The sequence below is a fragment of the Oryctolagus cuniculus genome, chromosome 18 (assembly GCF_051225735.1).
Source record: "Oryctolagus cuniculus isolate XC-2025 breed Fujian yellow rabbit chromosome 18, ASM5122573v1, whole genome shotgun sequence".
NCBI lineage: Eukaryota > Metazoa > Chordata > Mammalia > Lagomorpha > Leporidae > Oryctolagus > Oryctolagus cuniculus.
In genome coordinates, this window is record NC_142884.1 from 49,666,503 (window position 1) to 49,681,816 (window position 15,314).

Consider the following 15,314-nt stretch of genomic DNA (forward strand, 5'->3'; position numbering starts at 1 on the left):
CCCCTTGTCATCAAACCCTTGCTATGCCCCAACACTGAACAGCCACCGATCTGTTCTTTTTTTTTTTTTTTTTGACAGGCAGAGTGGACAGTGAGAGAGAGAGACAGAGAGAAAGGTCTTCCTTTGCCGTTGGTTCACCCTCCAATGGCCGCCGCGGCTGGCGCGCTGTGGCCGGCGCACCGTGCCTATCCGAAGGCAGGAGCCAGGTGCTTATCCTGGTCTCCCACGGGGTGCAGGGCCCAAGCACTTGGGCCATCCTCCACTGCACTCCCTGGCCACAGCAGAGAGCTGGCCTGGAAGAGGGGCAACTGGGACAGAATCCGGCACCCCAACCGGGACTAGAACCTGCTGTGCCGGCGCCACAAGGCGGAGGATTAGCCTACTGAGCCGTGGCGCCGGCCAATCTGTTCTTCATCCTTACAGTTGAACCTATTCTATACTGTTTTTATGCTTTGATGTGTAGTATTATATAAACAGAACCATACAGCATGCAGCCAAAGCCTGGGTGTAGTAAAATAGAGCATGTAAATAAAGCTACTCTATGTTCCTTTGTAATTAATAAATTTTAGGGGTAAAATTTTTAAAAAAGAGTATTTCTTGAATGAATGAATGAGTGAATGGCCCAGGACCTGATCCCTATCACAAGACTCTCAGGGAAGAAGCAGTCCAGGCCTACATCCTGTAGCACATCCACCATGTCTCAGACCCTGAACATGATCACAGTCTCTGCTCACGTCCACTCAGCACCCTGCCCAGCACACTCACAGGAGAGTGGCCAGTGGACACTGCACTGCACTGGTAGCTCAGCGTCATGTGCTTGAGTCCTAGGCCTGCCCTGCTCCCTTGATGACCTTGGAAAATTGCTGTTGAACTCTGCTGTAGTGGTTGGTTGTAGAATCATTAGGCTGGGGATGGTGTCTCCTTACCCTTCCTGCTCAGTTATTCTCATGTCAGTGATGCTTCAAGGATCTCAGATGGATTCCCCCAGCCAGGAAGAACCCTGAGGATTCCAGAGAGCAGAGCAAAGGGTACAGGAGTTTTCCAGGGTGAGACCTACCTCTGCCAAGGGCTTGACATCCTTCTTGAAGAGGCAAGGAGTGAGGGCCACACCACTCTCAGAAATGGCTCGATGGAAGAGGTTCTTGGCCAGAGGAGATAAAACCTGGGAGGGGAGTGGAGAGGAGGAGAGGTCATGTTCATGGGGAGAGGGTCACTGACATGTTTCTTTTCAAGGCTTCCTCCACTCACTGCTCTGCCCTGGCCAATTTCCCTGGAGACACTGAGAATCAGCAGATACAATGCTCCTTGCCTGGCCTGGCCTATGTCCTGGTTTCCCCTGGACCTAGCTTCCCAAAAAGAACCTGAGCATGATGAAGTCAGAACAGAGAGCAAGGGACATACTATGACAATCAAAACTACCCAGAACACAGATTGGCAACTCCTAGCCACAAATTCTGATTCACTACTCCCATTACGGAGAATTTATTCTTTTTTTTTTTTTTTTTTTTTTTTTTACAGGCAGAGTGGACAGTGAGAGAGAGAGACAGAGAGAAAGGTCCTCCCTCACCGCTGGTTCACCCTCCAATGGCTGCAGCGGCCAGCGCACCGCGCCGATCCGATGGCAGGAGCCAGGCACCCATCCTGGTCTCCCATGGGGTGCAGGGCCCAAGCACTTGGGCCATCCTCCACTGCACTCCCGGGGCCACAGCAGAGAGCTGGCCTGGAAGAGGGGCAACCGGGACAGAATCCGGTGCCCTGACCGGGACTAGAACCCGGTGTGCCGGCGCCGCAAGGCGGAGGATTAGCCTATTGAGCCTCAGCGCCGGCCCGAGAATTTATTCTAAGAATAATAATCATGGAGACACAGAGAGATATCTATGAAAGCTCATGCTGTTATTCACGGTAAAAATTAGAAAAACAAACCCCAAGGTTCAAATTCTATGAGATCAGGTAAATAGTTTTTTTTCATATTGGCCACAAAATGCATGTGTACTTTAATGTTTGGGGGAAAAAAATGCATGATAGAACTGCAGAAAAAAATTGTGCAAAAAAGATAGATGATAGAAATAGATGTATAAAGTTATAGATGATATAACAGAAGATAGATACAGATGCTAGACATAGATTACAGATAGATAGCTAAAATGATAGAGATAGATAGATAGACAGAAATTTGAAAGTTGCACAGAAATGTGTAAAAACATCTACATAGCTATTCTTAAGACTGGCATTATTGGTGACATTTCACTTCACTGGGCTTATCTAAGTTCTTCCTATTTTCTACCTTAACAAATATACAAACATGTTCCTTGAGTAGTCAACTCTGAAATAAACATATGTTTGAAAACTACAGTAAAAGGGCAGATCCTCTGCTCAAGTCTGAGGTAACTTTTATCTTCTCTTGGTGTCTCCCCAGCCCCGTTCTCCACACCGCAACATGTCCTGCTCCCAGGTTGTGTCTCCGGCCCACATCCCCTGTCCCATTCCTCCCTTCCCAGCTGCCATCCCTGCTGCCTTTCCCCACCTCCTCCGGCCACCTCATTCCCACAGATAGTTGCCCTCTGTCTGCAGCATGGAAGCCATCAGACCTCCTTAGAGGAAGCCCCTTGTCTGCTCCTGTTGTTCATGTCTTATAGACAAGCTTTCAGATGAGACAATGACATCTCATCCAACTCTGCTTCTCATCTCTACTTATTCATACCTGCCTTCCAAGAGGTGAGTCTTAATGTTATTAGAAAGGAAAGGGAGAAGTGAACCACGGGAGAGGAAGAACGACCCTACTACGGGCTGCAGGAGGTTCTGATATCACCCGAATGTGACACTCCCTGACCCTCCTGAGTGACAAGGACAGTTTGGTCTTTGCTCTCTACCATCTGATGCTGTGCAGAGAACAGGGTCAGACCTGAACCCAGGAAGCAAAGGTGCCCAAGGCTGGATTGATGGGTCTCCAACAGATCCCATCAGTAGCCATCATGCTTGAGGATGGGACCTGGTGCCAGCAACACTTACAAGAACGGAGACACTTTGACCTCCTGCTGACTCTCCAAAGATGGTCACAGAGTGTGGGTTCCCTCCAAAGTTGGCAATGTTGTCCTGGACCCAACGCAGTGCAGCCACCTGGTCCAAGTGACCCCAGTTCCCTCGGCCATGTTCATCTCCTGTGCTGTGAGTGAGAAAACAGGTGGGAGTGGGGAGCACAGGTGTCATGGCAGAGCTCCCAGAACCACAGTAGCCTGGGGACTCCAGTCAGCCTTCCAGAATAAGGCTACTTTCTACATGCCTAACACAGGGTCTTCCCCTGCCTCCCATTTCCACAGCATGGTTTTGTGTAGAGCTCTGCATTCACGCATCTGACAGCTATGAAGTGAGTGTAGCAGTGCTCTAAAACCTAGACAGCGTCTGAGAAAACACAGGCAAAACAGGACACTGAGCTCACGCTACACAGCACAGATGAATCTAGAATATAATGACATATTGCTTTGGGGACGCATAAAACCAGACAAAGGAGGTCACATGACTGGGGAGGCATCTCTGGGGCAGTGGTGTTTGAGTAGGGAGCTGAATACGATGAGCACAAGGATCATGCAGAAGGACCTGCAAGCAGGAGAGGCAACAAGAGCAGAGGGCCTGGGCCCAGTGGATGGAAGTGTGTGAGTAGCAGATACAGCTGGAGAGCGCTGTGGGCCTTGGTGAGGGATTTAATGTTGTTGCAAATATGAAGAATCCCACTGCAGGGTTTTGTACAGAGACATAACACAATTCAGCCTTTTAACAAACGATCTTATATTCTTATAGTACAGCACATTAAGGACAGAGATCCTACATGGGGAGTAAGTGCACAGTCATTCCTGTTGTTGATTTAACAATTGACACTCTTATTTATGACGTCAGTAATCACCCGAGGCACTTGTCATGAGCTGCCAAGGCTATGGAAGCCTCTTGAGTTCACAAACTCTGACCTTATTTAGACAAGGCCATAATCAAAGTGGCAGTTCTCTCCTCTCTTTAGAGAAAGGTACCTCCTTCTTTGATGGCCCGTTCTTTCCACTGGGATCTCACTCACAGAGATCTTTCATTTAGGTCATTTTTTGCCACAGTGTCTTGGCTTTCCATGCCTGAGAAACTCTCATGGGCTTTTTGGCCAGATCCAAATTCCTTACGGGCTGATTCTGAGGTCAGAGTGCTGTTTAGGGTATTTGTCATTCTATAAGTCTGCTGTGTATCCCGCTTCCCATGTTGGGTCGTTCTCTCCTATTTAATTCTATCAATTATTGTTAGCAGACACTTGTCTTATTTATGTTATCCCTCTGACACTTAATTCTATCTTTATAATCAAGTATGAACTTAAACTGATCACTTTAACCAGTAAGATAGCATTGGTACATGCTAACTTAATATATTTGAAAAGTGAAGCCAAGATCGTTTGCAGGCCAACTGGATGTGGCTGGGAGAAGAGTCGAAGCTGCTCACTGGTCTTTATCCTGAGCAAGTAAAGGATGGAGGTGCCACAAGTATGCAGGAGGCCCTGAGAAAAGGAAGGCAAGTTTGTTGGGGAAGCAGCAATGGGAGGCAGTGATTCAGTGTGTTTTTGTGATGAGAGAGACACCTATAGACATCAGTAGAGGAAGGAGGAGGTCATTGATGACAAGTGTCTGGGTTTCAAAAGGGAGCTCTGGATGCACCACTGCGACCACTCATGGGACTACTAGAGAGGGAGAAGGAGACACCAAGAGGCCTCATGTGCATTGGGAAAGAGGAAGAGAGATCAGTGAAGGGATTGGGAAATAACAGCCCAGGAGGTGGAGGTGGCCAAGGGAACAGAAGAGGAAACATCTCGAAGAGATATGAGTGGTCATCTGTGTCTGTGCCAATAAGGCGTAATGTGGGCTGAAAGCTGAAGGAGGCCGTTGGTGAAATGGACGCTAGGAGTCAGGTGACATGGACAATTCTGCCTGGGGTGGGCATAGGAGAGACAGGGAAGAAGGTGGTGGGCCAGGATGTCATAGCAGTTTTGCCCCAGTGGGAAGCAGAGGCACCAGCCATGCATGAAAGGGCTGTGAAGCTTCAGTAAAGATGATAGATCCGGGTCGTGACTGGGCTGGGGTGGCTAAGTGACAGGCAGACCTGAGCCTCTCCTGCTGCTCTGTGGTCTTCCCCTTGGTGAACATCTCCTCTGCCACAACTAACTCGTCACCTGGCAGGGGCAGATGTTCTGGGCCAGGGGCACTCAGAAAAGGTTCCCAGCAATTGTGCTCTGCAGATAACCAGTCATGTGCTCCTGGAGACCTACTGTAGAAGGTTCTAACCTTGACTCCTGCATGTGCCAGCTTCCAAACGACAGAGAGTCCTCTAGGGAGTATTATTCATGAGGTCAGATACTCCTCCCATTGCTTCATGCAATTGCCTCCAAGAGCCTGCCCTCTGCTTCATCTCCCATGAGAAGACGTGTGAATGTTTAACTGCTGTGCTGTGTGCTGACATCACAGGAGAATGCAGTGTGCAAGGGCACCACAAGTGGAATGGAGGTGAGTTTTACATAAGAGGTAACATGTGGGCTGGGCCTTGCAAAATGAACAGGAATTTGTGGGATACAGTAAACATTACAGGCAGAGGAAGAAACTCAAGGACACATGTTTCCAGGGTATGTGAAGGTAGAAAGGGCCCAATTAGGAAGGCATTTGCTTTCCTCATTAAGGAACATAGAAATGTCCTATTGAGGGCACACATGACCAATGCTGGGTCCGAGTTTTCTCTGTGGGGCCAATGTGCAGTGAGTAAAGTCCAATAACTTACCTGAAGAATCCCCAGATGCCCAAGCGGTACTGAATGGTCACCACCACCACGTTTTCATAGGCAGAGATGGCCAGGCCATCACAGTTGGATGCCGCACCCGTCAACAGACCACCTCCGTGGATCCACACCATCACCTGCACAGGGAGGAGGAAAACACACTCTTTGTAAGAAGCAGAGCAGGGAATGACTTGAGAGGTTGTCTGATTTGGTCACCTACCTCTTGGGCAGGAAGGCTGTTCCCCATTGTCTACTAGTGCCCAACAAAGTTGCAAAAAACAGTCTTTCTCCTCCTCTAGCTCTCCCAGGTTGGGCCAAGGCAAACATGTGACTCACTGCATCCTGATTACCATTTCCTTTCTCCCCAACCCCAGGGCCATCTCCATCCAAGGCTCTTCAAACTGAGAACATCATCATGGGAACAGCAAAAGCCTAGGATTTCTGTTCCCACCAACACTCCCATCATCTTCATGTGGACACTGTTCATCTAGCTCAACATACGCATGAGAGAGTCCTTTTATTATCGGTCTTAAGAAGTTCATGGACAATGCATATTATGTAAAAATTATGCATGGGGAGCCTGCGCTGGGGCATAGCCGGTAAAGCTGCTGCCTGCAGTGCTGGCATCCCATATGTTTGCTGATTCGAGTCCCGGCTGCTCCACTTCTGATCCAGCTCTCGCTATGGCCTGGGAAAGCAGTGGAAGATGGCCCAAGTCCTTGGGTCCCTGCACCCACGTGGGAGATCTGGAAGAAGCTCCTGGCTTCTGGCTTCGGATTGGTGCAGCTCCAGCCATTGCAGCCAACTGGAGAGAGAACCAGCGAATGGAAGATTTCTCCCTGCCTCTGCCTCTTTCTCTCTTTGTAACTCTGACTTTCAAATAAGTAAATAAATCTTTAAAAAATTTATGCATGGATTTTTATTTTTTACATGCAAATAAACATCTGTTAAACTCAATTTCCGTGAACTTTTTGAAGTACTATTTTTCCAGCTTCATCTCAGCAAACTCTTCTATTTTAAAATAAACTTGTGTGTAGAAGCACACATCCCCAGTGAAGTCCTTCCTAATATGTCTCCCCTCTGCCTCCTTAGCCTTCCAAATCCTGTGTACATTCCAGTGCCAGCCTGAAAGCCACCTCCTACACAAAGTCTTCAATCATTGTTATCTGAGAACCTACTATGTATGAGTCAGGGATTGTGACAAAAACTTAAGACAAGAATGGATATTATATCCATGATTCATGGAGTGTGCATTTGACATGCATACACAGCAGGAAAGCAAGATTTGGTTAAAATGACAGCATCAAAGGAACATTGTTAATAAAATCAAAAAGAACTCCTAACGTGAACTATGTACCAAGTACTGTTGTAATCAATTCAAAATAAGCTATCCATGAAATAAGTAGTAACACTGGACAGACAGGAAAACTGAGGCACTTCGTCTGCCCAAAGTCTCAGATCTAACAGGAGGTTGAAGATGGACTTGGACCAGGGTAGTCCAGCTCACTACAGCCCATGGCCACAGTGCAGTCAGTTGGCTGTTAGGTCAGGAGTAAGATCCTCCCTCCTGGTTCTAGCTAACCTCTCACAAATGCTTGATTTATGGACTTAGCCTGGTGCTGAGACACCGCTTATTAGTCACCATTGAATACTCAGGTGTAATTATTCCAGTTTGAGGAAACAGGCTGAAAGAAGTTAAGAAATGGCCCAAATCTCTAGCTTGTCAAAGGGAGAACCAGAATGAAATCAGACTCTGCAGTTCTCAAGTCTTGTGGCCCTAAGTAGAAATTTTCCTGCCAGGAGGTATTGTGAGCACCTGTTTCTCCTCTACCTCTAATCCGTGCCTCCAAGGCAGGAATTGATTATGGGCTGAGACTACAGCCAGTCATCAATTATATGGTGAAGAAGTTACCATGTCTCTGTGCAGCCCAGTTGGCAAGGTCCATGAAGGCAAAAGTTGCATCATAATTGTTTTATGTTCCTCCTTTCCACTAATCTCAAATCTCTCTCTCTCTCTCTCTCTCTCTCTCTCTCTCTCTCTGTCTTCTCTTTCCTTTCTCTCCAGGTGTGTGTGGGGGGGGGGGGGATACTGAACATACAATAGATGCATAAATGAATGAATGAGTGAATGAAATTTTGTCCACCGCTCCATAGGTCACCATGGGTCATCTTCTAGTGTAGTATAGGCCTTTCTCACCCCAGACACTAGGCCAGAAATGTCTCTGAGAGACTGACTGCATGCTGACATCCCTCCCTCTTTGACCCCAGGGACTGCCTCCTTTTCCCACAGACCTTGGTTGCATCCTCTCAAATTTGTAACTGGTAGCCTGCCTCGATTCTGACCCTTCACTTACTTGGGAAATGCTGACTCACTAAGTCATCAGCCTGTGCCAAAGACAATTAGAGAGGCAAAATAGCTGCAATTAAACGCTGAATGATTTACAAAACGCAAAAGAAAGAGCTTTTGAAATTGCCCCGTGCTCGGTCTCCCACACCTCTGTCAAGGGACAGCAGAAGTTGTCACAGACGGATCTTTCTGTGCAGCCTGGCAGGTGAAGAAGGTCATACACAGACGTGATTCTCTAGACCAGGTCAGGGTGCCTATTTAAAGATCAGATGTCCAGAGCTCTTGTCCTGCCAACCATATGGTGGGAAATCTCTTACCCCATCTGGGCCTCAGTTTCTCTATTTGTAGAGTAAAAGTTGGGTTGTTGACTTTTCTCTGAGAGTCAACTCTAACCTAATTGGAAATTATGTCTTTGCTGCTGTGAGCATCTGATTCTTAAACTAGCAATGAAGAATAATCATTCTTGTTCCTTTAGTAGCATGAAAGAATTAGGAAAAATTAAGATGTGCATTAAAGATGTACTGCAAACCCCTCAGAGGTCCTGTGTCATCAGGGGAAAACTGAGACATGAAAAACTGGTGCTTCCTGTGTTCAGAGGATGCTCAGGGACACCTGAAACAGACACAGCCCATGATGCCACCAACCCACATTGCCTTTATCCTCCTCCAGTCTGCACCAGACGATCCCAGATGCTGGGACTTGCATGCATAGGGGTGCCCATGCTTACCGGCAGCCTGCTTTTCTTCATCAAGTTGGGAGTGTAAATATTTAGGTAAAGGCAGTCTTCAGAAATTTTGAGAGATACATTCTCCCGGACATTGAGCCCTGGAATCAGTGAAGAATCCTCAGTTGTGGTTTGAGAGCACCTGGGGAGGACAGTATCACTGAGTAGAACCGTATGTGACCAAAGTGTTTCCTGGGGCAGAACCTTGGACTGGGAGGCTCAAAGCTGTAAATGGATTTACTGTCACAAGACTCAAGACACTGGAACAGGTAGGGGATTACCTGAGGAATCTAGATGGGTTCCCAGAACACAATAAAGTCTCCCAGTACCATGCAGCGTGAGAATGCCTCAGCACCATTCTTCTTCCAAGAGCTGTTGGATGCCCTGACCCAGGAGAGGAGGCTGCCTATACATTGCCCTGCCTTGGAACATGGCGTTTCCTACACTCCCCGGATCTGGCCTCACCTTTACATGGAATGCAGGGTGACCATGTTTTAGACCATGGAAAGCCTCCGTAAACCAGGAGAAGTCCCCAGTGTGGCAGACATTTAGGGACTGCATCAGGTCAGCGGTGACGTCTTTGTGGGACAACCTCAGGAGAACTGCACAGAAGTCTTGCCTTAGCCACTGATTTTCTGGGTGATCTTGAGTGAGTTCCTTTCATGTCTGAGAGTGAATGTTCCATGTCTGTGTGAGGGGAGAGATTTCTCTAAGGATATGAAGGTGTGGATGCTAAGATTCCATCATCACTTCATCTCAGACCAGGACTATAATTAGCCTGATGACAGATCTCAGAGATCAACACAGATTACAGATTACAGATTACACTTGGTGACAGTGATTGTGGACTCTCAGTGTGTCAGGTCCTGTTTTTAGAGAATAACCAAGGTCACATAGACAGGAAGGTCAATATTATGTGGTACTTGCATATCCAAGTACATTATAAGCACCATGTCCTAATCTCTGGGTACCCAGAAGGCAGGCATCTCTGCCCTCAGAACACAGCTGGGATAACTGAGGCCCCCCAAAACAAGGAGGACACAGATGTCAGGGGCCAGAATGACAGCAGCCAAGATGACATCTGTTTTCCATCCTGGAAACTGTTTCTCTAGGTCACCAAGATCATTCAACCCAGCCATACCACTCCTTGGAATTTACCCAAAGGAAATTAAATTGGCAAACAAAAAAGCTGTCTGCACATTAATGTTTATTGCAGCTCAATTCACAATAGCTAAGACCTGGAACCAACCCAAATGCCCATCAACAGTAGACAGGATAAAGAAATTATGGGACATGTACTCTATAGAATACTATACAGCAGTCAAAAACAATGAAACCCAGTCATTTGCAACAAGATGGAGGAATCTGGAAAACATCATGCTGAGTGAATTAAGCCAGTCCCAAAGGGACAAATATATGTTCTCCCTGATCGCTGACAACTAACTGAGCACCAAAAAGGAAACCTGTTAAAGTGAAATGAACACTATGAGAAATGGTGACTTGATCAGCCCTTGCCCTGACTGTTGATGAACAACATAATACGTTATTCCTCTTAGTATTTTTTTGTTTGTTCTACTTAATACTTTTGGTTGAATACTGTAATCAATACACAGTTATTCTTAAGTGTTGAAACTTAACTGAAAAGTGATCGCTGTTAACTATAAGAGTGGGAATAAGAGAGGGAAGAGATGTGCAATTCGGGACATGCTCAAGCTGACTTGCCCCAAACAGGGCATAATATTCTTTAAAAATGAAATCCAAATAGCAAAAAATATAAACAGGTTTCAACTTCACTAGTATACAAATAAAATTAAAATTATACTTAATATTTGTATTATTTATTATTATTATGCTATGCCTATTTAATAGCCAAAATTCATTTTTAAAGAACCTTGTGGGGGCTGGCGCCATGGCACAGTAGGTTAATCCTTCGCCTGTGGTGCCAGCATCCCAAATGGGTGCAGGTTCTAGTCCCGGCTGCCCCTCTTCCAGTCCAGCTCTCTGCTATACCCTGGAAAAGCAGAAGATGGCCCAAGTCCTTGGGCCCCTGCACCCATGTGGGAGACTAGGAAGAAGCACCTGGCTCCTGGCTTCAGATCAGCACAGCTCCTGCTGTTGCAGACATTTGGGGAGTGAACCAATGGAAGGAAGACATTTCTCTCTGTCTCTCCCTTTCACTGTCTGTAACACTAACTTTCAAATAAAATAAATAAAATCTTAAAAAAAGAATCTTGTGTTCTGTGGAGACTTTTTACATATTGATGGTAAAAATAGGGCTTTTAACTAAGTTGTCCATGGGAACATGGGCATGCCCACCATTGCTACACTCAGAATTAGGTTCTTGACACACCTGGGAATATGAACCTAACAAGTAAAAACTCAAATACGCCCACACCCACACACACCCTCACACACCCACTCCCTCAACTATGCCTGGGTTTGAAGATAGGTGATTAGTTAAGATCATATCTTTTCATCTCTCTTATCTGTTCAACTTTTGTCCAAAGACTGTGTGCAAGCATATTACCTAATTCATGACTGAATTTGTGTAATGTTTATTATCTCTCCCCCACTGCTGAGAGGCAAGCTCTATGAAAGTAATATTCTTTGTTCTGTTCACCAATGGATTCCAAGAATCCAGAACATGCCTAGCACATAGTAGGTGCTCAATAAATGTGCATTGAATAAAGGAGCCTAGAGTGCTGTATGAATGTAGGACTGTTTTTAAGTTCTACAATATTCTTGGAGACCCTAGAACAAAGTGTAAGCCAACCAGAGGGTTGCCTTGACTCCTTCCTACAGCATCTCCACTGAAAGATGCCAGTGCCAGCCCCGTGCACAGCTTACATGGGAGGGTAGGAGGTGGTGTTCTTCACATAGCTCCATGGCTCTGCAGGCTGTGGTGGTGCAAACCTCAGGGATCCAAGAGGGGGTTTGGCGAAAGGGATTCCCAGGAAGATGGCCACGGGCTGTGCAACTCCTTCTAAGCTGACGAACTTCCCCAGGACTTTGCCATGTTTGGTGTCTATCACAGGTGGTGCAGATGGGTGCCCTAGGGACATGGAAAGGAAGTGAGGACACGTCAGAGGAGGAAGATTTGGCCTGGACTCCAGGGAGGTTTCTCCATGTTGTACAGGTAGCTTTTATCTGTGTAAGGTGATGCTGCAGGACATGGACCCCTCAAGACCGGAAGGCATCAGGTGAGGTGCAAAGAGGATCATGCACCTGAAGGAGAAGGTGCACTCCCGGGTGTCCATGACTTCCTGGAGGATTCCAGTGTGAGACACAAGAGAAAGAGTCAATGAGAAAACTTGGGGACAGCGACAGTGAGACTAGGAACCTCCACTCGAGAAATGGGGGGAGGATATTACCACAACCGGGAAGCCCAGGGACGGGGAGAGGGTGTCTAGGAGGTTGAGTGCAGCAAAGGGGTGAAGGATTCTACTACATGTGGCCTGCACTGGCTCGATGAGAACCTTCAGCAGAGATGACGGGTCAGCACCCAAATTCCCAAGCAGGAAAGAGTGGGCAAGCAGGTGAGTGACATAAGCAGGAATAGTAACAGCAGCACTTACCACTTAGGTACATGGAGGGTGTACACTGGGAGCACTGACTCGGGGCAACACATGCATTCCAACTCTTTTCTATTAATCATGAAAAAAGCCTTGCTAGTTCGTTTTCATCCTCATTTTACAGGTGAGGAAACAAAGAAATGAAAAACTGATTTGTATTTCTAAAATGGGAATGCGGAGGCATTGTCAGTGAGTAACCAGTAACAAAGGAAAGTTCCACTCCAAATTTGGGTTCTTACATGTTCCATTCTAACACTCAGACCCAGGTCTTTCGCAGTGTCTCACTGCCCCAGAGAAGATAAAACACAGACAGGGTCTGGGCTCTCAGGGCACTCAGGGCCACAACACTGGCTCTGGATTCAGGAAGCAGAGATAGCCCAGGGCATGGTGTTCCAGGCGGCCTGGGGCAGGTTCCTTTCCCTCTCCGAGTCTCCGCTTCTCCTGTAGAAACTGTAGAAGGGCACAAGTGAATGTTGAGATGCTCACTGCGTCCCTGTGCTCACCATTCTCTGTGTTGGGTGCTTTGATCTTGCTGACTCTAGAGAAATTGTCTGTCCCAGGGCCCAACCAATTCAGGGTCCACACCCCAGGCAGGCTCTCACACTTCAGGCTTCTGCTCCCCATGACCTTGATCACCCCTGAGCCAGCCACTAGACAAATAAGGACAAATTCTGTGTCAGGAGTCCCCTGAAATGGCTCACACTAGACAAGCTTAGCCTGCTTGCCCTCCTGTCTCTTCCAGGGGAAACCACAGTGAGGTCTCTTGTCACCATCACCCACCTACTTACTACCCTAGTGCTTTCCCTTGAGTCTGGGCCATAATCTGAAATGACGAAATCCTAAAAGATCAAAAATCCCTAAAGCTGTAAAAATTCCCTTTTTTTTCTATTGCAATAGGCTTCTGGTCAGTTGGCTTGACAGTAACTCCAATTTTCTGTTAGTACAAGCACACTGCATTTTACAACAACCCTGTTCTCTCTCCATCCCTTGTCCTCTCCTCTACATCAGGCACCATCCTAAGTGCTTTGGAAACCCCACCTCCAGCCTCTCCACCATCCACTGAGGAATGGACTACCAACATCCCTACTTCATAGACACAACAACTGAGGCACAGACAGCTGAATACCTTGCCTAAGGACACACAGAAAGAAGTGCTGAGGAAGATTCAAGCCCATGCCCCACACCCTCTGGCTCCAGAGGAGATAATTTTAATAGTCTGCTAAGTCATTCTGCATGATGCGGCCATATCAGGACTCATAACCAAAGAGAAAATAAGCTGTGCTCTCTTAATTCCTCATGTGTGAGGTTTGAGAAAGCTCATTGTCCTCCTGTGCATGGTCCAGGCTGTGACCCCTGAGTTTTGCTCCTCCCCTGCAACTCTGCTCAGAACCACCATGGCTGCCTGGGCTCACCTGCTTGAAGTCAAAGCCCAAGTCCAGAGGGTGCACACTGATACAGAACCAGACCTGTCAGGCCTTTGCCCTCTGTGCACCTCCATTCAGCTTCACCCAGGAAGAGGATTTCTAAGTGTACATCCTCCCCCAACATTTGTGGTTCAGGAGGACTCACCCCAAGCTGTGGAAGCAGCAAGAGAGGCCAGAACCAGAGCGCAGAGCCACATCATGGAAGGATTTCAGCTGCTGGAACCAGCAAGCTCTCCCTGCTTCTTATAGGAGTTCAGCCAGGCACCTAGAGCACAACCTTTGCCCCTGAGTCTCCACCCCCAGAGCCAGATGCCACACATTTGTCAAACCTCTTGATACTGAAGGGTTTCTCATTGTAGATCTCTGACTTGGGGCTCTGTGACCTTCCCAAAGTCAGGCAAAGGGCAGCTTTGATTTGGAGTCCTCAGAATAAGCTTGAACATTTTTTAGAGCCATTCACATAGTCCTGTAGCTGCTCAGCTGGGTGACTTAGAACACATCTCTTAACGTCCCTCAGATTGTAGTTCCTAGAATCTGGACTGTAAAGTTTGGAAGCCATGTTAAGTTTTAGCCAGTCCCCACATTAGTGTTATAATGTTCCTGCCCAGTGATCCAATCTCCTGACCCACACCTCTGGGACTGGATGGCTTTACAGTCAAAATCTATAAAGCACTTAAAGAAGGATTGACCACAATTCTTATCTATTGTTAAAAAATAAAAAGAAGTAAACTAGCCAAACTCTTTTTATGAGGTCAATATTACCCTGAAACCATAACCAGACAATGACACAACAGAAAAAGAAAACTACAATATCACTGAATGCAAGTATCCTCAACAAAATACCAGCAAACTTAATTCAACAGCACATCAACAAGATCAAATACAGTGGTCAGGTGAGATTTATCCTGGGAATGTAAGAATGGCTCAACATATACAAATGTAGTACAACCCATCAGTAGACTGAAGAATGAAGACTATATGATCATCTCAATATATACAGAAAAAATCTACAATGAAATCCAACATCCCTATACAAATGTAGTACAACCCATCAGTAGACTGAAGAATGAAGACCATATGATCATCTCAATATATACAGAAAAAATCTTCAATGAAATCCAACATCCCTTCATGATAAAAGAAAAAAAATAACTCAGAGGGGTGGGCATTGGGGCACCAACAATGATTTAAATCCCACTTGTTATGCCCACATTCCACATCAGAGTGTGTGGTTCACATCATAGCTGCTATGATTCTGATTCAGCTTCCTGCAGCATGCAAATGATCACCCAAGAAGTTGGACCCCTGATGCTCACATGAAAAAACCTGGATGGAGTTTCTGGCTCCAGGCTTCAGCATGGTTCAGCCCTGGCTGTTGTGGACATTGGGGGAATGGACCAGTGGTTGGAAGATCTCCCTAGATCTCTCTTTAACCCTCTCTGCTTATCACTTTGCCT

General features: G+C 46.7%; 1 protein-coding gene across 2 annotated transcripts in view; it reads right to left on the reverse strand.

Annotated features, from left to right (window-relative positions):
• LOC100341773 (liver carboxylesterase 1) overlaps positions 1–14,144 on the reverse strand; it is a 33,949-nt gene extending 19,805 nt beyond the window's left edge. The window contains exons 1-6 of one of the 2 annotated variants that reach the window (XR_016225031.1): positions 14,003–14,144; positions 11,709–11,913; positions 8,865–9,003; positions 5,794–5,927; positions 3,010–3,163; positions 1,058–1,162 (exon numbers count right to left, since the gene is read on the reverse strand). Coding sequence is in view for 1 of the 2 variants with exons in the window: in XM_017342231.4 (XP_017197720.4) it covers positions 1,058–1,162; positions 3,010–3,163; positions 5,794–5,927; positions 8,865–9,003; positions 11,709–11,913; positions 14,003–14,057 (792 nt within the window). In the remaining variant the exon portion in view is untranslated. The remainder of the gene's footprint in view (positions 1–1,057; positions 1,163–3,009; positions 3,164–5,793; positions 5,928–8,864; positions 9,004–11,708; positions 11,914–14,002) is intronic. The other variant, XM_017342231.4, reaches the window with a different exon arrangement.
• Positions 14,145–15,314: the final 1,170 nt, after the last annotated feature.